This window comes from Coregonus lavaretus, assembly GCF_964263955.1.
Source record: "Coregonus lavaretus genome assembly, chromosome: 20".
NCBI classification, from domain to species: domain Eukaryota; kingdom Metazoa; phylum Chordata; class Actinopteri; order Salmoniformes; family Salmonidae; genus Coregonus; species Coregonus lavaretus.
In genome coordinates this window covers 24413443-24436789 of record NC_140007.1, presented here as the reverse complement: position 1 = coordinate 24436789, position 23347 = coordinate 24413443, and the positions used below count along the sequence as shown (strand labels likewise).

At 46.3% G+C, this 23347-nt stretch overlaps 1 protein-coding gene across 5 annotated transcripts; it reads left to right on the top strand.

Annotated features, from left to right (window-relative positions):
• The first annotated feature begins 269 nt into the window (after positions 1-269).
• LOC311147474 (bile acid receptor-like) lies at positions 270-22702 on the top strand. Of its 5 annotated transcripts, none has more exons than XM_084184192.1 (11): positions 270-359; positions 16327-16468; positions 18766-19134; positions 19364-19504; positions 19927-20057; positions 20586-20684; positions 20800-20899; positions 21101-21250; positions 21411-21503; positions 21884-21997; positions 22220-22702. In XM_084184192.1, the coding sequence occupies exons 2-11, from the start codon at positions 16372-16374 to the stop codon at positions 22435-22437; spliced, it is 1512 nt and encodes a 503-aa protein (XP_084040318.1). In that variant the 5' UTR covers positions 270-359; positions 16327-16371; the 3' UTR covers positions 22438-22702. The 5 variants fall into 5 exon arrangements, with proteins under 5 accessions (XP_084040318.1, XP_084040319.1, XP_084040316.1 ...); XM_084184190.1 differs by lacking the exon at positions 270-359 and adding an exon at positions 15587-16170 and having other exon boundaries at positions 22223-22702; XM_084184189.1 differs by lacking the exon at positions 270-359 and adding an exon at positions 15587-16170.
• Positions 22703-23347: the final 645 nt, after the last annotated feature.

The following is a 23347-nucleotide window of genomic DNA, read 5'->3' as shown; positions in this document are numbered from 1 at the left end:
ACACATGACTGTAAGTCGCTTTGGATAAAAGCGTCTGCGAAATGGCATATTATTATTATTATATCTCTGCAAAATCTACTTTCAGAGCCCCTCTTCTTGAAAGAAATCCATGGTATCTAATACCCTAATCTATCTCATACAATGTTTCTGATATTGTGTCCTGTCTTTTGTTTGAGAGGGAAAGTTCTTGTTTGTACTTTGTGTGAGTGTGTGTATGCGCGAGCGTGTGTAGCGTGTGTGCATGTTTGGCAAGTGTAGGATGTCAGAGGCTGGACTGCAGTCAACATTACAAATGTAAGGGGAGGAAAAATCAAGAGGCTATCAGAAGAGTCAACACATGAGGAAGAAGACCACCACTGGTGAGTTCATATCACAATTTTTAATACATTTTACTGGATGAAGAGTAATAGCCTTGTTTCAATATGAGCCTTTATTCAAACTCTGCTATGGACTGTACATTTGGAAATCGTAGTTTTACCATCATTTTCCCCAAAGCCACTAGAATGTGTCCTCTTGTTAATGTGAAGAAGCTCAGCGGTGTCCTACTTCTCTTGAGAAACTTGCTACCTGATAGAGGAAGTGCTAAGGAGCCATAGTGCATCTTACTGCCTTACAGAGAAACAGAGAGATTTAGAAGTTTTAACTGTGTGCTTTGGAAGGGTAATCAACTAAGTCTACAGTTTTTTTATTAGTTTTATGTTTATTTTTACACATTAGTGATGCAAGCAAGAAGGAACTGACATTGGACAGGTTAGAGAGGTTTGATGGTTACACTTGCACTTTAAAAAAGGTTTTTGCCACAATGTCGAGACAGTGTTTTGACTTGATTCTGTGTCCGTTCTGTCCTGACAACAGTAGCCTAACACATTTATGAACTTTTTAAGACCTGCTGTTACAAGTAATGCATAAGGAACATTTAGTTGTTAAGCTTGCATCTACAGTATGTAGGGGGAAAAACCAAAATCTTGATTCTGTGGAATCCATTTGAGAGAGAAACATTTTCTGAAACCTGCAGTTGTACTAGACTAGCTCAAGCTTTCTAAAGCGACAACAGTGCCTTACAATTAGGTAAACTGTAATCAAATACTTTTATTGTGAATATTATGTTAGTATGTTCCGAATGTATTTCTAATAAACTGTTTGTTTCTAGTTAGGGCGATAACTTCAAGAGGTGAAATTAGTTCCTTTTCACATTTCACAACAACGGTATCAATGCACATTAACTGTGGTAAAAACAATGCTATTTACAAAACTGTAGTAACATTTTTAGTATTTACAAGTATTTGCAAAATACACACACACACACACACTGCCCCCTCAAATGTAGCACTGGACTTTACCCACAAATCCATCTACTGGCCCTCCCTGCAAGGCCACTCTAATCTAAGTGTACGTTTCCTGTTTGAATCAGTAAACACTGTGCTATCTGAATCAGGCTACCAGCAAACAGTGTGCAGCGATAAACAGACAACTGGGGAGACATGCTGAAGGAAAGAAAGAGAGAGAGATTTATTGTGTGCTTACTGCCTTCAGTCCACATTTTTTGTGAATCAAGGGTAAGGAGTTTAAGCCCACTCTTACCCTACCCTTCTCCTCCTCCTTCAACCTCCTCCTCCTCCTCCTTCACCTCCTCCTCCTCCTCCTTCTCCTCCAAAAAGCTTCCCTTGGGGATGTGCTACATGCTCAGGCCCTTGTCCAACAAGTGACAACTGGGCCAGACTAGAAGATCCATGGCCACATGTATACACTCCAATAAATTGTCCAAAAAATTAATGAATGCGCACCGACATCCACTCTTGTGCAGTCGTTCCCTTCGTTATTGTGCTCTCTCTCTCTCACAATCTCTTGGAGGTAGAGGACAGCATGAAGGATATCAAGGGCTTGTTTTGCCGGATATGTGAGGACATGACTAATGCAACAGTACAGTCGTGGTCAAATGTTTTGAGAATGACACAAGTATTGGTCTTCACAAAGTTCGCTGCTTCAGTGTTATGAGATATTTTTGTCAGATGTTACTATGGTATTCTGAAGTATAATTACAAGCATTCCATAAGTGTCAAAGGCTTTTATTGACAATTACATTAAGTTTATGCAAAGAGTCAATATTTGCAGTGTTGACCGTTCTTTTTCAAGACCTCTGCAATCCGCCCTGGCATGCTGTCAATTAACTTCTGGGCCACATCCTGACTGATGGCAGCCCATTCTTGCATAATCAATGCTTGGAGTTTGTCAGAATTTGTGGGTTTTTGTTTGTCCACCTGCCTCTTGAGGATCGACCACAAGTTCTCAATGGGATTAAGGTCTGGGGAGTTTCCTGGCCATGGACCTTAAATGTTGATGCTTTGTTCCCCGAGCCACTTAGTTATCACTTTTGCCTTATGGCAAGGTGCTCCATCATGCTGGAAAAGGCATTGGTCGTCACCAAACTGTTCTTGGATGGTTGGGAGAAGTTGCTCTCGGAGGATGTGTTGGTACCATTCTTTATTCATGGCTGTGTTCTTAGGCAAAATTGTGAGTGAGCCCACTCCCTTGGCTGAGAAGCAACCCCACACATGAATGGTCTCAGAATGCTTTACTGTTGGCATGACACAGGACTGATGGTAGCGCTCACCTTGTCTTCTCCGGTGTTTTCCGGATGCCCCAAACAATCGGTATTCATCAGAGAAAATGACTTTACCCCAGTCCTCAGCAGTCCAATCCCTGTACCTTTTGCAGAATATCAGTCTGTCCCTGATGTTTTTCCTGGAGAGAAGTAGCTTCTTTGCTGCCCTTCTTGACACCAGGCCATCCTCCAAAAGTCTTCGCCTCACTGTGCATACAGATGCACTCACACCTGCCTGCTGCTATTCCTGAGCAAGCTCTGCACTGGTGGTGCCCCGATCCCGCAGCTGAATCAACTTTAGGAGACGGTCCTGGCGCTTGCTGGACTTTCTTGGGCGCCCTGACGCCTTCTTCACAATAATTGAACCTCTCTCCTTGAAGTTCTTGATGATCCGAAAAATGGTTGATTTAGGTGCAATCTTACTAGTAGCAATATCCTTGCCTGTGAAGCCCTTTTTGTGCAAAGCAATGATGACAGCACGTGTTTCCTTGCAGGTAACCATGGTTAACAGAGGAAGAACAATGATTTAAAGCACCACCCTCCTTTTAAAGCTTCCAGTCTGTTATTCTAACTCAATCAGCATGACAGAGTGATCTCCAGCCTTGTCCTCGTCAACACTCTCACCTGTGTTATCGAGAGAATCACTGATATGATGGCAGCTGGTCCTTTTGTGGCAGGGCTGAAATGCAGTGGAAATGTTTTTTGGGGATTAAGTTCATTTTTATGGCAAAGGGGGACTTTGCAATTAATTGCAATTCATCTGATCACTCTTCATGACATTCTGGAGTATATAGTCCCGTGTAGCTCAGTTGGTAGAGCATGGCGCTTGCAACGCCAGGGTTGTGGGTTTGATTCCCACGGGGGGCCAGTATGAAGAAAAATACAAATGTATGCACTCACTAACTGTAAGTCGCTCTGGATAAGAGCGTCTGCTAAATGATTAAAATGTAAATGTATGCAAATTGCCATCATCAAAACGGAGGCAGCAGACTTTGTGAAAATTAGTATTTGTGTCATTCTCAAAATATTTGACCACGACTGTACAAATGACAGAGGAACATAACAACAGAAGCCTTTCCTGGGATTTGTTAATGTACTTTTACAATGACAAAGAGGAATCAGACAAACGTAATAATGACATAGTGTATTTGGGATTTGTCTCAATCTGGGACCTTAGTCAGTTATGGTATCAGGTGGAGTGATATAAGATGGATCCAAAGTTGACCCAATGTTAATGTGAGGTTGCTTTGTTGGGAGCTATGGAGAGAAATCGCAAGTTAACAGAGACGATCAATACAGAGGGTCTGTTTTTCTGCGCATCATCCAAGCTTGTATACGTAAATGTTCTTGAATCATCCAGAATCCACCAATAGTCAGGTTTACTTCCAGTTATATGTAACTAATTAGTCACCATAACTATTATTACTTTTATCACTTCATGTTATTTGTGTGTGCATATACTGTATGAATCCTACATACGGTGTACCTTCTCATTTGCACTGCTTGCTCAGCGCAGATGCTCAACACGTGGGATAGATAAAGTCTAATTAAATTAAATGCTGCTCGTTGCTCAGCTTAGTTCACACACAGGCCAGTGTAATGAGACAGTTGAGGAATGCGGTGAGGGTGGGAAGGACACCATAAGTTCTCTAGAGTCATGATGCATGTCAAACCCCATCAGCGAGAGGTAAGGGCAAATCTAGGGTCTCTCTCTCGCTCTCTCATCAGGGCTCAACTCGACCCAGTCAACTCCGAGTCTCCCAAACTCTAAATCTGCCCAGCGTCAAAAATTAACTGCAATACAAACAAAGCAGTGGCAAACATGTCCTTTAGGCTTCAAAGATGAGCTATCTGTCACACACACTCTTACAACACACACACTCATACACACACACACACACACACACACACACACACACACACACACACACACACACACACACACACACACACACACACACACACACACACACACACACACACACACACACACACACACACACACACACACACACACACACACACACACACACACACACACACACACACACACACACACACACACACACACACACACACACACACACACACACACACACAATCCCTAACCCTAACCCGTACTCTTACCCTTACCCTAACCTTAACCCTAATCTTAACCCAAAAACCTAACCTTAACCCTAACCCTAAACCTAACCCTAGCTCCTACCCTAACCCTAAAACTGACCCTAGCTCCTAACCCTAACCCTTAACGTAATTCTAACCCTACCACTAATTCTAACCTTAACCCTAACCCCCCTAGAAATAGCATTTGACCTCGTGGGGACTAACAAAATGTCCCCAGTTGGTCAAATTTTTGTTTGTTTACTATTCTTGTGGGGAATTCTGGTCCCCACAAGAATAGTTAAACACGTCCACTCACACACACACACACACACACACACACACACACACACACACACACACACACACACACACACACACACACACACACACACACACACACACACACACACACACACACACACACACACACACACACACGCACACACACACATACACACACACACACATAAACGCACACACACATACACGCACACACACATACATGCACACACACGTACATGCACACACACGCACACACACACACACACACACACAAACACATATTCACATACATTTTCTCTCAGACACGCACACACTCTTACAACACACACACATATTCACATACATTTACTCTCAGACACACACTCATACACACACACATATTCACATACATTTACTCTCAGGAGACTGAAAAGATTTGGTATGGGTCCACAGATCCTCAAAAAATTATACAGCTGCACCATTGAGAGCATCCTGACCGGTTGCATCACCGCCTGGTATGGCAACTGCTCGGCATCTGACCGTAAGGCGCTACAGAGGGTAGCGCCTTACATCACTGGGGCCAAGCTTCCAATCATCCAGGACCTACAGTGAGGGAAAAAAGTATTTGATCCCCTGCTGATTTTGTATGTTTGCCCACTGACAAAGACATGATCAGTCTATAATTTTAATGGTAGGTTTATTTGAACAGTGAGAGACAGAATAACAACAAAAAAATCCAGAAAAACGCATGTCAAAAATGTTGACATAAAGTCACATGTTTGCCATTTCAAAACACTGCCATTCAAAATGACACTACATGAGCTAATTGGCCAATACATGTGCCACCTGGTCAAACACCTCAATGGTTAATTGTTACCACTTCAATCAGGAAGTAAGCACTATGAAAAGACCACAGGTGAGCACCTTTTGTTTTACAACAACAATGGAAGACGTTGCAGAGAGAGGAAGAGGAAGAGGAAGAGGAAGAGGGAGGGTGAGAATGAGAGGGGGAGGAAGAGTGAGAGGTAGGGGTAGAGCTGGTAGAGGAGTTCATGGCCAAAGAAGACAACAACTTTCAAATGAAATCAGAGCAACCTTAGTTGATCATGTCATCAACCATGGGCTGACAATGCGAGAGGCTGGACAGAGAGTGCAGCCCAACTTGAGCCGTTTTACTGTCGCCTGTGTCATCCGGACATTTAGACTGGAGTACAGGTATGTAACCTAAATATATTTCACACTATGTAGTACACCCCATGTCATAGTGTATCAGTTGGGTGACACCTGTTTACTTCATGAATGGCTGATGTCATACACTAACTGCACAAGTTTCCTGTACAATTTACTCTACTGTGGGGGAAATATCTTTAGGCTGCATTGTCCAAGCCCTATATTTTTGTTTTTTTGTTTTTCTAAAGGACTGAGAGACACTGTCAGTAGCTGAGTGTAGATGCGGTGAGGAAATCAAGCGCAGGAAACACGGGCGTTCGTCAACAGACTTTAGTTAACAAAATGCAGCACCAAACAGGCGAACAGCCAACCCAACCGGGAGGCAAAATACAAATTACGCACAACACACACAGTGCGTAAAATGAAGATAGCGCACACAGTGCGGACTCTCGGAAAACAACAAACACGAGAGTAATACAAAAGAGCAACAGCTTGACTATAAACAATACCACATAACACCTGCCCCCACACACGAAAACTAAATAGGCAACCAAATCAAACACTAACAAGGGACAGGTGTACAAACAGACAAAACCAAACAAACATGAAACATCGAACGGTGGCAGCTAGTACTCCGGGGACGACGACCGCCGAAGCCTGCCCGAACAAGGAGGAGGAGCAGCCTCAGCCGAAACCCTTGACAGTACCCCCCCGATCCCGGCCTCGGGGACGACCAGGACGACGCGGAGCAGGGCGCGTAGGATGACCCCGATGGAACTCGGTCAGCAGGGACAGGTCTAATATGTCCCTCCTCGGCACCCAGCACCGCTCCTCCGGGCCGTACCCCTCCCACTCCACGAGATATTGGAGACCCCCCATCCGGCGTCTCGAATCAAGGATGGACCTCACAGTGTACGTCGGAGCCCCCTCGATGTCCAACGGGGGCGGAGGAGTCTCTTCTATCTCATAGTCCTGGAGTGGACCAGCTACCACCGGCCTGAGGAGAGACACATGGAACGAGGGGTTAATATTCCTGTAATCAATAGGCAGTTCTAACCTGTAACACACCTCGTTCAACCTCCTCAGGACTTTGAATGGCCCCACAAACCGCCGACCCAGCTTCCGACAGGGCAGGCGGAGGGGCAGGTTTCTGGTCGAGAGCCAGACTCGATCTCCAGGTGCGTACACAGGCCCCTCACTGCGGTGGAGATCGGCGCTCGTCTTATGCCGACGGATGGCCCGCTGCAGATGAACCTGGGCAGCGTTCCATGTCTCCTCCGAGCGCCGCACCCACTCATCCACCGCAGGGGCCTCGATCTGGCTCTCGTGCCAAGGTGCCAGAACCGGCTGGTACCCTAACACACACTGGAAAGGGGTTAGTTGGGTGGAGGAGTGGCGGAGAGAGTTCTGTGCCATCTCGGCCCACGGAACGTATCTCGCCCACTCCTCCGGCCGGCCCTGGCAATAAGACCTCAGAAACCTACCCACATCCTGGTTGACACGTTCAACCTGCCCATTACTCTCCGGGTGGTAACCCGAGGTAAGGCTCACCGAAACCCCCAACCATTCCATAAACGCTCTCCACACTCTGGAGGTGAACTGGGGGCCTCGATCAGACACTATATCCTCGGGTACCCCGTAATGCCGGAAGACATGGGTAAACAGAGCCTCAGCGGTCTGTAGGGCAGTAGGGAGACCCGGCATGGGAAGAAGACGACAGGCCTTCGAGAACCGATCCACAATGACCAGGATGGTAGTATTCCCCTGTGAGGGGGGAAGGTCTGTAACAAAATCCACCGAGAGGTGGGACCAGGGTCGTTGTGGAACGGGCAGGGGTTGTAGCTTACCCCTGGGCAAATGTCTGGGCGCCTTACACTGGGCACACACCGAACAGGAGGAGACATAAATCCTCACATCCCTGGCTAACGTTGGCCACCAGTACTTAGTGCTAAGGCAGTGAACTGTCTGGCCGATACCTGGATGTCCAGAGAAGGGGGACGTATGAGCCCAATAAATGAGGCGATCGCGTACCTCGAGCGGAACGTACGTCCGACCCACTGGACACTGTGGAGGACTTGGGTCGGTGCGTAACGCCCGCTCGATCTCTGCATCGACCTCCCATACCACCGGTGCAACCAGACAAGACTTTGGTAGTATGGGAGTGGGCTCAACGGACCTCTCCTCCGTGTCATACCGCCGAGACAGGGCATCTGCCTTCCCGTTCTGGGACCCAGGGATGTAGGTGATTTTAAACACAAACCGGGCTAGAAACATAGTCCAGCGGGCCTGGCGAGGATTCAGTCTCCTAGCTGCCCGGATGTATTCCAGGTTACGGTGGTCAGTCAAAATGAGGAAAGGGTGTTGAGCCCCCTCAAGCCAATGCCTCCACACCTTTAGGGCCTGTACCACGGCTAACAGCTCCCTGTCCCCTAGGTCATAATTCCGCTCCGCCGGACTGAGCTTCTTAGAATAAAAAGCACAGGGGCGGAGTTTAGGTGGTGTGCCAGACCGTTGTGAGAGAATGGCCCCAATACCGGCCTCGGACGCGTCTACCTCTACCTGGAATGGTAAAGCGGGATCCGGATGCGCCAACACCGGCGCCGAGGTGAACAGGTCCTTCAGTCTCCCAAAAGCCCTGTCCGCCTCAGCTGACCACCGCAAGCGCACCGGACCCCCCTTCAACAGAGACGTTATGGGAGCTGCCACCTGTCCAAAACCCCGGATAAACCTCCGGTAGTAATTCGCAAAACCCAAGAACTGTTGCACCTCTTTCACAGTGGTTGGGGTTTGCCAATTACGCACAGCTGACACCCGGTCAACCTCCATCTTCACCCCTGACGCAGACAACTGATAACCCAAAAAGGAGACCGACTTCTGAAAGAACAGACATTTCTCTGCCTTGACATATAGGTCATGCTCCAACAGCCTCCTCAACACTCGGCGCACCAGGGCTACATGCTCTGCTCGGGTAGAACTGTACACCAGAATATCGTCTATGTACACGACTACTCCCTGCCCCTGCATGTCCCGGAAAATCTCATTGACGAAGGATTGGAAGACTGAGGGAGCATTCATTAACCCATATGGCATGACGAGATACTCGTAATGACCGGAGGTCGTTCTAAACGCTGTCTTCCATTCATCGCCCTCTCTAATGCGCACCAAGTTATATGCGCTCCTGAGATCCAATTTTGTGAAGAACTGAGCACCGTGTAATGATTCCGTCATAGTCGCAATCAGAGGAAGTGGATAGCTGTACTTCACCGTAATCTGATTGAGACCGCGGTAATCAATACACGGGCGCAGACCTCCATCCTTTTTCTTCACAAAAAAGAAGCTCGAGGAAGCGGGTGAAGTGGAGGCCCGTATGTATCCCTGTCTCAGAGACTCGGCGATGTAAGTTTCCATCGCCTTCCTCTCCTCTTGAGACAAGGGATACACATGGCTCCGCGGGAGGGCTGCTCCTAACTGGAGATCTATCGCACAATCCCCCTGTCTATGAGGCGGCAGCTGCGCCGCCCTAGTCTTACTAAACACCAGTGTCAAATCCTCATACTCGGGGGGGAATATGCAGTGCAGGCATTAGATTCGGACTTTCCACCGAGGTCGCCCCTATGGAAACACCCAGACACAGCCCCTCACACTGAGCAGACCACCCTTTAAGAGCCTTCTCTCGCCACGAAATAGTAGGGTCATGGGTAATCAACCAGGGAAGCCCCAGCACCACCGGATACGCAGGAGAGTCAATCAGATAGAGCTGAATCGTCTCCTCATGACCCCCCTGCGCCTCCATCTTAAGGGGCGCTGTGACCTCCCTAATCAATCCAGATCCTAACGGACGGCTATCTAGGGCATGTACAGGGAAAGGCTTATCAACGGGAAGGAGAAGAATCCCTAATTCTACACAGAACTGGCGATCTACAAAGTTCCCAGCTGCGCCTGAATCGACTAGCGCCTTATGCTGGGAACGAGGTGCTACCTGTGGAAAACAAACAGGCAAGGTTATGTGAATGACAGAAAGCTCTGGGTAAGTAGGGCGCCTACTCACCTGGGAGGACTCCCCAATGCGTGGCCTGCCTTCACCTCCACCGGGGGACCTTCCCCAACACCTAGCCGCAGTGTGCCCCCCACGGCCACAGTTGGTGCAGGGGACGGCCCCCCTCGGGTTCCTACTCCTCCTTTCTCTAGCGCCAGCACCTCCGAGCTCCATAGGGCTCGGCTCGGAGGTGCTGGAGGGTGAAATGGGCGACCCCCATCCGGGACGTCCACGGGTGGCGAGCAGGGTGTCCAACCGAATGGCCATGTCGACTAGTTGGTCAAACGTCAACATGGTATCCCTGCACGCCAACTCTCTTTGGACGTCCTCCCGGAGGCTACAACGGAAGTGGTCTATGAGGGCCCGCTCATTCCACCCTGCATCTGCCGCTAGAGTCCGGAACTCCAGGGCAAAATCCTGTGCGCTCCTCATCCCCTGTCGGAGGAAGAACAGACGCTCCCCCGCCGCCTTCCCTTCTGGTGGATGGTCGAACACGGCCCGGAAGCGGCGGGAGAACTCCGCATAGGTGATGGTAGCGGCGTCCATTCTCCTCCATTCGGCGTTGGCCCACTCCAACGCCTTGCCGGTGAGACAGGAGATGAGGGCGGAGACGCTCTCGTGTCCCGAGGGCGCCGGGTGTACGGTGGCGAGGTAGAGCTCCACCTGTAGCAGGAACCCTTGACACCCGGCAGCGGAGCCGTCGTACGCCCTCGGGAGCGAGAGCCGAATCCCACTGGGTTCCGGAATGTGGACAGGAGGACTGACCGATGGGGATGGTCCGGTAGGTGGGGGCGTGGGTACCCCGCTGCTTTCCCATCGGTGGAGAGTGTTCATCACCCGATCCAAGGCGTGACCGATCTGGTTAATCCGGTCCTCCTGTCCACGAAGACGGTCCTCCATGACCTCTGTCGGCGCGGGTGCTCCTGCTGACTCCATGATGTGATGTGGTATTCTGTCAGTAGCTGAGTGTAGATGCGGTGAGGAAATCAAGCGCAGGAAACACGGGCGTTCGTCAACAGACTTTAGTTAACAAAATGCAGCACCAAACAGGCGAACAGCCAACCCAACCGGGAGGCAAAATACAAATTACGCACAACACACACAGTGCGTAAAATGAAGATAGCGCACACAGTGCGGACTCTCGGAAAACAACAAACACGAGAGTAATACAAAAGAGCAACAGCTTGACAATAAACAATACCACATAACACCTGCCCCCACACACGAAAACTAAATAGGCAACCAAATCAAACACTAACAAGGGACAGGTGTACAAACAGACAAAACCAAACAAACATGAAACATCGAACGGTGGCAGCTAGTACTCCGGGGACGACGACCGCCGAAGCCTGCCCGAACAAGGAGGAGGAGCAGCCTCGGCCGAAACCGTGACAGACGCAACCATGGTGGAGGAAGGGGCCAAATGTTCACCGGGGTACAGGAAGCTGCCATTGTAAGCTTGGTTTTGGAAAATAATGAAATCAGATTACGAGAAATTCAAAGCCACATCATCCAAGACAACACCATATTCAACAACATTCAACGAGTCAGTCTGTCCACATTGGCTCGCATTCTCAAGCGAGTTGTTTCATTCCCAAATCAGAATGAAACAACTTTATAAGGTGCCGTTTGAGAGAAACTCTCAAAGAAACAAAGAGGTCAGACGAGCATATGTGGATGTAAGTACAATATTGACTGCAGTATACTACACACATTGTTTCCCAGTGTACTGGATAACACCATATTGACTGCTTTTGTTCTTTGTTTTCAGGGAGTACTGGAAATGGATGCTCATGCAATCCCACATGAGTTCATCTTTATAGATGAGGCTGGGTTCAACCTAGCAAATACCAGAAGAAGGGGGAGAAACGTCATTGGCCACAGAGCCATTATAGATGTTCCTGGCCAACGTGGTGGGAACATCACAATGTGTGCTGCCATCTCCAATACGCATGGTGTCCTCCACCGTCATGCCAACCTTGGACCATACAACACAGCCCATATTGTCACATTTCTGGACAGACTCCACAACATTCTCATACCACCAGAGCGTATGAATGATGCAGACCATCAAAGAACCCGGTACGTTGTAGTATGGGACAACGTGAGCTTTCATCGTGCAGCCCCAGTCCAAAACTGGTTTGCTAACCACCCACCATTTCTCGTGCAATACCTCCCACCATACTCACCATTTCTGAACTCCATAGAAGAGTTATTTTCGGCATGGCGGTGGAAGGTATACGACTGGCAGCCCTTTGTGCGCATGCCTCTTGTGCAGGCTATGGAAGAGGCATGTGATGAGATTGATGTGGGTGCGATTCAGGGATGGATAAGGCACTCAATGTGCTTCTTCCCTTGATGTCTGGCAAGGGAAGATATTGCCTGTGATGTGGACGAGGCGTTGTGGCCAGACCCAGCTGTGTGGCAAGATGCTGCCTAATTATATTTCTTGCCTTTTTTTTTATATATATATTTTTCCTGCAATTTTCTTTTTCAGTTAACTGTTTTTTGTGAGCATATTTTTGTTCAGTCCGATGTAAATATATCTGCTGTGCAGATGTTGCACTGACTTGTTTGGTGAAAAATAAAGAAATAAATGTTTCAACAGCATGTGTGTGTATCTGCAAATATTTCTGTGCATGTGAACAATCTGAAGAATTTTCTACAATTTGAACTATTTTAGCATTATGGCAAAGCATACTTAAGATGAGAGTGCTTTTCATTATGCCCAACAGTGTGTAGTTGGTTAGACAAAAATCTGGTAATATGAATGAAGTGTGTGCCATTTCGTGCAAACGTTTGATTTTGATAATGCTATATGTAGTTTTGGTTGCAGTGCTTTATTTTGCAGGATATATGAGGTATTTTGCAGTTTGGGTGTGTGGTTTTGTGAATTGTGTTAAGTATTTTGATAAAACCAGCCTAGTTTGCAAAATTGTGTTTTAGCAATTGGGAAAAACTGTAAATTGATTTGCATTTTAATGAGGGAAATAAGTATTTGACCCCTCTGCAAAACATGACTTAGTACTTGGTGGCAAAACCCTTATTGGCAATCACAGAGGTCAGACGTTTCTTGTAGTTGGCCACCAGGTTTGCACACATCTCAGGAGGGATTTTGTCCCACTCCTCTTTGCAGATATTCTCCAAGTCATTAAGGTTTCGAGCCTGACGTTTAGCAACTCGAACCTTCAGCTCCCTCCACAGATTTTCTATGGGATTAAGGTCTGGAGACTGGCTAGGCCACTCCAGGACCTTAATGTTCTTCTTCTTGAGCCACTCCTTTGTTGCCTTGGCCATGTGTTTTGGGTCATTGTCATGCTGGAATACCCATCCACGACCCATTTTCAATGCCCTGGCTGAGGGAAGGAGGTTCTCACCCAAGATTTGACGGTACATGGCCTCGTCCATTGTCCCTTTGATGCGGTGATGTTGTCCTGTCCCCTTAGCAGAAAAACACCCCCAAAGCATAATGTTGCCACCTCCATTTTGACGGTGGGGATGGTGTTCTTGGGGTCATAGGCAGCATTCCTCCTCCTCCAAACACGGCGAGTTGAGTTGATGCCAAAGACCTCGATTTTGACCACAACACTTTCACCCAGTTCTCCTCTGAATCATTCAGATGTTCATTGGCAAACTTCAGACGGGCCTGTAGGATTTGCGGGCGCTGCAGGATTTCAGTCCTTCACGGCGTAGTGTGTTACCAATTGTTTTCTTGGTGACTATGGTCCCAGCTGCCTTGAGATCATTGACAAGATCCTCCTGTGTAGTTCTGGGCTGATTCCTCACTGTTCTCATGATCATTGCAACTCCACGAGATGAGATCTTGCATGGAGCCCCAGGCCGAGGGAGATTGACAGTTATTTTGTGTTTCTTCCATTTGCGAATAATCGCACCAACTGTTGTCACCTTCTCACCAAGCTGCTTGGCGATGGTTTTGTAGCCCATCCCAGCCTTGTGTAGGTCTACAATCTTGTCCCTGACATCCTTGGAGAGCTCGTTGGTCTTGGCCATGGTGGAGAGTTTGGAATCTGATTGATTGCTTCTGTGGACAGGTGTCTTTTATACAGGTAACAAACTGAGATAAGGAGCACTCCCTTTAAGAGTGTGCTCCTAATCTCAGCTCGTTACCTGTATAAAAGACACCTGGGAGCCAGAAATCTTTCTGATTGAGAGGGGGTCAAATACTTATTTCCCTCCTTAAAATGCAAATCAATATATAACATTTTTGACATGCGTTTTTCTGGATTATTTTGTTGTTATTCTGTCTCTCACTGTTCAAATAAACCTACCATTAAAATTATAGACTGATAATTTCTTTGTCAGTGGGCAAACGTACAAAATCAGCAGGGGATCAAATACTTTTTTCCCTCACTATATATACTAGGTGGTGTCATAGGAAAGTCAAAAAAATTGTCAAAGAGTCCAGTCACCCAAGTCATAGACTGTTCTCTCTGTTACCGCACGGCAAGCGGTACCGGAGCGCCAAGTCTAGGACCAAAAGGCTCATTAACAGCTTCTACCTCCAAGCCATACAACTGCTGAACAATTCATCAAATGGCCACCCGGACTATTTACATTGACCCCCCTCCATTTGTTTTTACACTGCTGCTACCCGCTGTCTATTATCTATGCATAGTCACTTCACCCCTACCTACATGTACAAATTACCTCGACTAACCTGTATCCCCGCACATTGGCTCGGTACCGGTACCCCCTGTACTCCTGAGTGGCGCAGTGGTCTAAGGCACTGCATCGCAGTGCTAACTGTGCCACTAGAGATCCTGGTTCGAATCCAGTCTCTGTCACAGCCGGCCGCGACCGGGAGACTCATGGGCGGCGCACAATTGGCCCAGCGTCGTCCAGGGTAGGGGAGGGAATGGCCGGCAGGGATGTAGCTCAGTTGATAGAGCATGGCGTTTGCAACGCCAGGGTTGTGGGTTCGATTCCCACGGGGGGCCAGTATAAAAAAATATGTATTCACTAACTGTAAGTCGCTCTGGATAAGAGCGTCTGCTAAATGACTGCAAAAAAAAAAAAAAAATATATATATATATATATATATAGCCTCGTTATCTTATTGTGTTACTTTTTATTATTTTTAACTAGTTTATTTGGTAAATATTTTCTTAACTCTTTCTTGAACTGCATTGTGGGTTAAGGGCTTGTAAGTAAGCATTTCACGGCGCATGTATTTGGCGCATGTGACAAATAAAGTTTGATTTGTATTGATAGACACACATGCACACACTCATACACACACACACACACACACATACACACACATACACTAATACACATACACACTCATACAGACAAACATGCATATAAACAAGCAAACATGCATAAGCCCGCGCGTGCACGCGTGCACGCGTGCACACACACACACACACACACACACACACACACACACACACACACACACACACACACACACACACACACACACACACACACACACACACACACACACACACACACACACACACACACACACTACCCACCCAGGGAGAGTAACTACAGCATAGTAATAGTATACTGTGTAGATGGGGAAGAGTATTAAAGGTATCAGGATGTTTATGGATAATATAATACATAATACAAAGATTGATCACGGGTCATGTCAAGTTTTGTTGGTACAGAGACAAGATAGCAGTGAGTTACCAACTACGGCTAAATCATTGATCCCACTCTGTGAACTCCTCTCCCACGACACACACAGGCTCAGGTGGGTGATTATTGGGTCCCAGCTGCTCCGTGGTGGGGTGGGATCCACCCAGGCCAAACCTGAGCTCCCCACCAGGGACAGGCCCCCATACGACAGGACCTCTCTCTTCCCTCTGAATACTCAGCCAGAGCAGCTGTTTGGACATGAGTCCCATCTCTGTCTTCTTCTCACACTCTCCTCGCTGTCCCTCGTCTCCCCGTGATGCCTCTCAGAGGAGCAGAGATCCATCACACTGCCACAGACTTCAGCTGCACGCCTCCCCGGTGGACAACAGTAACCTTTAGTTTTGCATCATAGAGGGTATCTTAAAATAGGCAATGATATCACAGTTAGGAGACTGAGGAGACCTGTCGTCAGCGTGGATATAAACAAATGTTTGGAGAGTTGCAGATTCCTCAGATGTGTGGTTCCCGGTGTGTGTGTCAATAGATTAAGCGGGTGTTCCTAGGGACTGACTGTGGATCAGCTGTCCAGATGAGAGAGTGGAGCGAGTCGGAGATGACCATGTCTGCCGGTGGTTACCTCTCCACCTTTGATGGATACGGCATCACCGAGCCTCTGCAGTACTACGGTGAGCGACTCTTTTGATCTGGACTGTCTGCAATTATACTAAAATAATCTAGTCCGATTTTTGAGGGGTTATAAATTGTCTGCAATACTATGGTATGCTGATCCAAACACAATTTATCCTGATACATACCCTGTAATTGTATGGTGATGACCTAATCAAATCAAAATGTAATGATTAGACATTTATATTCCACATGTTTATGCTTGCTTTGTTTTGCTTTAGTTTGTGTGTTGCTTTTTTGTTCAAATGTTTAGCGCCGTAGATTAGAAAAGGAGACTTGTAGGGATACACAATGTGGGTCTAACATTTAGAAAATAACTGTTTTTATTTGTATTTTTTCCAATACACAGGATGTTAGCTAACACAAAATGTCATTGGAAAGAGGGGCTATTTATAATGGTTGCAGTGGAGAGTTATGACCTAATACGAACTATGAGGTTTCTTTCTTCAAATTGTTGTCCTCTCCTCTCCAAGCTGGACGGATAGATATGACAAGCTGCATGATGGGGGGTAGCGTTCGTGTTCGTGGGAAGGAGGGAGGCCCGGGTGTTTACACAGTGCTGAAACGGTTTACAAACAGAGCTCACCACAGCGTTGTCACACAAGCACAAGCTCAGTATTGGCCTCCATCCTCGCCAGGACAGGAAACATCTGGGAGACACAGAGGAGAGACGGAATGAGTTAGGAAAGTAGAGAGAGAGAGAGAGAGAGAGAGAGAGAGAGAGAGAGAGAGAGAGAGAGAGAGAGAGAGAGAGAGAGAGAGAGAGAGAGAGAGAGAGAGGAGGAAGGCGGCGAGAGAGAGAGAGAGAGAGAGAGAGGAGGAAGGCTAGAGAGAGTCTAGGTTCTAGAAGAGGGGTGGGGAAGGTTGTGGTTGAGAATGGGGTGAGTGTTAGGGTTCAGAAATGAGGGGTCATAGGTCAGAGGTTGGATTCTAGAAGTCACTGTGGTATTCAGTCCATGTCAAGGCATCAGAGCTGTGGCTGAAAGAAGATACCTCTCACTATTTCAGTTGTTTTCTGAACTAATAAAACGCCAAGAGACTCAGGTTATGGAAGAGGATCTTTCTGATCAGAGTGACTGATTTAGGGCTGATCTGTGACCAGATCTTCTCCTTATAATGCAGATGTGCTTCAGAAGAGCTGCCAGGGGCGACACCAGTCTACACGGCCACAAAACACTGAATTAAACTCTATAAAAAATATCCAAATCATAAACAACGCTGTAACCTCTCAGCTGCATCCTGTTTCCACAGTCCAAACTGGTTCACAAGGTCTTGCTCGGATGTTTTTTTATTACCCCCCACAGCACCAATAAAAGACACGTAAGATTGTGGACAAGGAACACATTCTTGTGATGCACTTTGACTTAGAAACCAGTTTGACTGTGATAATAAAAATGCATTTATTTAGTCATACAGTGGGGAAAAAAAGTATTTAGTCAGCCACCAATTGTGCAAGTTCTCCCACTTAAAAAGATTAGAGAGGCCTGTAATTTTCATCATAGGTACACGTCAACTATGACAGACAAAATGAGAAAAAAACGACTGATCTGTGTAAAGGAAAGAATGAATGGGGCCATGTATCGTGAGATTTTGAGTGAAAACCTCCTTCCATCAGCAAGGGCATTGAAGATGAAACGTGGCTGGGTCTTTCAGCATGACAATGATCCCAAACACACCGCCCGGGCAACGAAGGAGTGGCTTCGTAAGAAGCATTTCAAGGTCCTGGAGTGGCCTAGCCAGTCTCCAGATCTCAACCCCATAGAAAATCTTTGGAGGGAGTTGAAAGTCCGTGTTGCCCAGTGACAGCCCCAAAACATCCCTGGTCTAGAGGAGATCTGCATGGAGGAATGGGCCAAAATACCAGCAACAGTGTGTGAAAACCTTGTGAAGACTTACAGAAAACGTTTGACCTGTGTCATTGCCAACAAAGGGTATATAACAAAGTATTGAGAAACTTTTTTTTATTGACCAAATACTTATTTTCCACCATAATTTGCAAATAAATTCATTAAAAAACCTACAATGTGATTTTCTGGATTTGTTTTCCTCATTTTGTCTGTCATAGTTGACGTGTACCTATGATGAAAATTACAGGCCTCTCTCATCTTTTTAAGTGGGAGAACTTGCACAATTGGTGGCTGACTAAATACTTTTTTTCCCCACTGTATGTGCCGGTGGACCCTCTAGGCTAGCCACTAGATGTTCCCACATCCACTCCTGTGGTGCACGTAAACTTAACCGGTGTGACCAGGACCAAAACACTTCATTAATTTTGTGTTGTTATCCCATCATACAGATGTGCTGGGGGACCCTTTGGGCTACCCTTTCCAGGAGCCAGACCTACAGGTCCTAGCCTTCAGCCAGCAGCAGTACAGCCCCGTCAACGTGCAATTCTCTGTCTACGAACCACCTTCCTCGCAGCCCTGCCACCCACCCTACACCCACCCTTACAGCCCCCACTACCTGGAGGCTCCCTGCGAGCCCAGCCCGGAGCCCCAGTGTGGAGGCCTGGGGAAAGGGGGAGGCGGGGTAGGTCTGCCCCTGGTCAAGAGGACCAGGCTGGGCCCTGGAGGGAGGGTGAGGGGCCTGGATGAGCTTTGTGTGGTGTGTGGAGACAAAGCCTCTGGCTACCATTACAATGCCCTCACCTGTGAAGGCTGCAAAGGTAGGGGAGGCAGTGTTTTCATCAAAGTTTACAACAATATTTGGGGGGTCAATCTGAAAGTTTTGTCACAGAGCCCGCTACTTCTGATATCTGTCTGAATATGTGGTTAGAATTGAAATTGAAAAATCTTTATCTGGATGAACTTGAATTGAAATGGACCCCAACTAGAGGTGGTTGCTACTCCAACCCATGTCATAATCTCTATCGTTACTGTACTCCTGTGTTTCAGGTTTCTTCCGAAGGAGTGTGACGAAGAAAGCAGTGTACCGGTGTAAAAGTGGCGGAGGCTGTGAGATGGACATGTACATGCGGAGGAAGTGCCAGGACTGCCGCCTGCGGAAATGTCGTGCTGTGGGCATGCTAGACGAATGTGTGTGGAACATACTATATCAAAATGCCTGTAGGGATATTTGAACTATTTTGAACAGAAAGTAATGTGAATACTTTGAAGAGAGGTAAAGTCAGATAGCAATAAGATCAAGAATCGTGACATTTTACATTTATATTTTAGTCATTTAGCAGACGCTCTTATCCAGAGCGACTTACAGTTAGTGAGCAGTTAGTGAGTGCATACATTTTCATACTTTTTTCATACTGACCAGTGATCATATCTCCAATTTAAAGCCAGGCGGATATAAACATATTTCATTGCTAAGACAACTAAAATACATTGGACATGGATCCCTTGCAAAAATGTGTTATATCTCAATACATCTCCCCCAGTTAAATAAAGGATAAATGAATGAAAGATAATTGCCTATGTGAGTCTGACAGAAGCAGTTGTGTTGCCAGGTCTGCTGACGGAGGTGCAGTGCCAGTCAAAGAGGCTGAGGAAGGGAGCCAAGCACAGAGGAGGAGGGCCTGAGGAGGAGGAAATCAGGGAGAGCAGGAGCGTCAGCTCCACCAGCAGGTTACCAGGACAGGTACATCCCTTTCTCCTCTCCTCCTCCATTCTAACTTTCTCATCTAGTTTTCTGACCTTAAGTATTTTGATTAACTTTCTTGAATATTATGAATGGGGAAGACATTGTAGCTTGCCGTTTCTGAAAGATACCCCAAGATCATATTATTTGTCCAAAGCAAATATCCAAGGGTCTAAATAGTTACAGACCGTTGGATGATCATCTTGTAGAATGGTTTGCACCACTGGAGTACCCGGATCTCTTCCTCAGACCCCAAGTTAACTTACTTTGATTCATAAGTGGCCCTCTCCCAGATTACTTTCTTGGACTTCCAGTTTAAGTTCTTGAACCATCACATTTTTGGACAATCAGATAATTTTATGCATAGGTCTTTGGAATGCTCCATCAGTAGCCTGTAACACTTGTGACTGATTTCTTATGGGGCCGCCCTGTAATACAAACCCTGCTTATACTCCAAGTCTGTGTCAGAATGGTAATTTCACTCAGCAATCAACTGATCTGTTTGTGATGCATTTTCTTCTGTGACAGGTGGTGTCTGCAAATTTGTCAAGAGAACAGAAGCATGTGCTGGACACGATGGTGGAGGCTCTTCGGCAGTACAGGGTGCAGGACGCAGGACACTGTAGGGTGGGTCGCTGATTAGAATAGTAATTCTGTTGTCAATGGATTGAGATTTGAAAGTTGTGTTATCATTTTTCTTCTCATCTCATTGAGAGCTTATTCAGGCAGTTTTTTTCTGCAGGTGTTTGAGGAGACTTGTACAGAGGATGGTGGAGACAGACTAACGGACATGGCCTCCCCTCCCTCTCAGAGGCTGCTGCAGTTTGCCAAGAGTGTACCTGGTGAGTTGGGCCTCATCTCGTACATCAGATTCCTCTCCTTTCTTGTTTCTGCACTGATATGAAAGAACCAGACAGGTCAAATGGAAAGCAAATACCTAGTAAGCATACACCATTTTGCTTTCACCTACCATATGTTTTCAGAACAAAAACACCCCTCTTTCGCTCTCTGTGGCCCCTCTGCTTCTGAACTACCTCCTGCAGTTTTAACTAATCTAGCGTCTGGTGTCCGTGTAGGCTTTGAGCTCCTGAACTGCTCGGACCAGAGCACCCTCCTCACTAGTTCCTCTGTGGAAGTCATGTTTCTGCTCTCAGCGCAGCAGTTCACCCAGAACCCTGCAGCTTCTAGTCCAGGTACTGACACCACTACACCACCATGAGGATTGTGGGTGTCTGAGTCATTTGGCCTGGCTCTATTTCAGCCTACCGAAGAGGTAGGGTATAGGGATGGAAATGGAACCGAGCCGAGCCGATTATGACATAGAGCTAATCGTTTTCTTTCTTCTTTTACAAGCACTACAGCCTTTCAACATCTCAACTCATCATTGGCTGAAAACCTTGGAGTCCAAGGAAAACATTCATAGTGGGACCGGCCCTGTAAACTCAGGTAAGGCACACTGTCCTATCTTATTAGATACAGTATATCCACCACCATTGTATCCCATCTTACGAGCTTTATTTACAATACTATTTGAAGAGAGGTTCAACGGATAAGGTAATTTTTTTGACGTTTTAGCTTATTTTCCACTAGCATTGCTACTGGCTAGCCAGGAGAATCTGAACATTGCTAAATAACCAGCTAAACAACTTAAAAACTGTTTGGATGAAACCAAAAAAAGGTACGTCGAAAATATGCTAAAACTTCTAAATAGTGAACTAAAACCTTTAAAGAAATTAGAATGAAGCATGCAGTGGGGCAATAAAGGAAAGGGGGTGTTTTTACTCTATCCTTCAATTGTGTGTCTTAGCTAGTGTGTCTGTGTGCAGGAGTCAATGAGGACCTGCTAGGACCCGTGATCAACTTCTTCCACAGCATGGCAGCACTGGGGGTGACCGAGGCTGAATATGCCCTGCTCACTGCTACAGCACTGCTATGCTCAGGTGATTGGCTCTCTATGCCTGACATATTACTGTATGAAAAGCAACATGTATTTAGGAATTAATTTTTAATACATATATCACCATACGTTTTTCTTAATAAAGACATACTTTTTATTGACTTATCATTTTCCTCCAAGAGTGTCTGAATATCTCCTCTAGCTTGGCCAGATAGTGACGAGCAACTCATGTATGTCGTTCTGTCATCTACTGTATCTCTGTTAGCAGACGAAGCGTCGCTGCGGGTGGTGGCGTGTGTGGAGAGCTTACAGGAGCTGATCTTGGAGTTGCTGTCCAGAGTGTGCGGAGCCTGGTGTGGAGCCCAGGGCCCTCAGGGAGCCCAGCGCTTCGCTCGCCTGTTGGGGAGACTCACGGAGCTGCGCACGCTACGACACAACCACCTCACCCTGCTCCGACAGCAGCCCTGGGACAGTCAGCCCTGAGACAGACACTGAGCACACAGAGACAGGGATACAAATAGTTAAAATAATATAGATTTAGACTTACTTTTGTATGTTTTATCGAATTTGTACCCCAAAAAAATAATTAACACTATTGGCCATATATGATTATGCAGTTTATCATGAAAAATACCATTATTTTCAGTGACTGGTTTTTACTGTAAAGTTTAAAGTGACAGACCAGTATTAAACCAATATGAGGTTTGTTATATGCAGTACACAGAGGTATTAAAAGTATTTTATCATACCTTGGCAGTCATCCTGTTTGTGTCAACTTGTTTTCAGGATGAAAATGAATCAACCACCATAGTAGGTCTGTTATACCTTGTTCTCTTGGAGTTTAAAGGGATAGTTAACAAAAAATATAAATGTATATTATTTTACACTTACCTGGAATGTTGTCGGTCGACAGTAGTAGCTTGGCAGTTTAGTGTAAAACAGTTTATTGATATCAATTGTGTCTAACATCAGAAAACATGGCAATACACCTTACAGATACCTCAGTCGTCCAACTTCTATTGCAACCATATCACTCCCACACTGTGATAAAGGGAATTCTTTCTCATGGTTGCTGAATTTCTTTTCTTCCGACAGCTTTAATAAGTGCTCCACAAAGCTGGGAGACATCCTATTTTCTACTTTCAAAAAACAAAATCACTCTTAAAACGCTATATGTGGAAATGTAAGTAAAACGTAAAAGAAAATATATATTCAATGGTTTTGTTCTGTTCTGATATCTAACTGTGCCACTGTAAAAGCTGTGACTAGTTATCACTGTTGATGGCAGTAAAGCATAGTTGGGTAGAAACACATAAAACATACAGTCTAATATTGTTTGATAGATTCTAAAGTACATCAAAAAGTCATTTTCATTTTGTGTTATGTGATCTAC

Coding starts and splice junctions, on each gene's coding strand:
- LOC311147474 (XM_084184189.1), top strand. CDS start 16,099: ATGCCTCTCAGAGGAGCAGAGATCCATCACACTGCCACAGACTTCAGC. Junction 16,469..18,765: donor CGAGCCTCTGCAGTACTACG/GTGAGCGACTCT, acceptor CCCATCATACAG/ATGTGCTGGGGGACCCTTTG. Junction 19,505..19,926: donor TGTGGGCATGCTAGACGAAT/GTGTGTGGAACA, acceptor TTGTGTTGCCAG/GTCTGCTGACGGAGGTGCAG.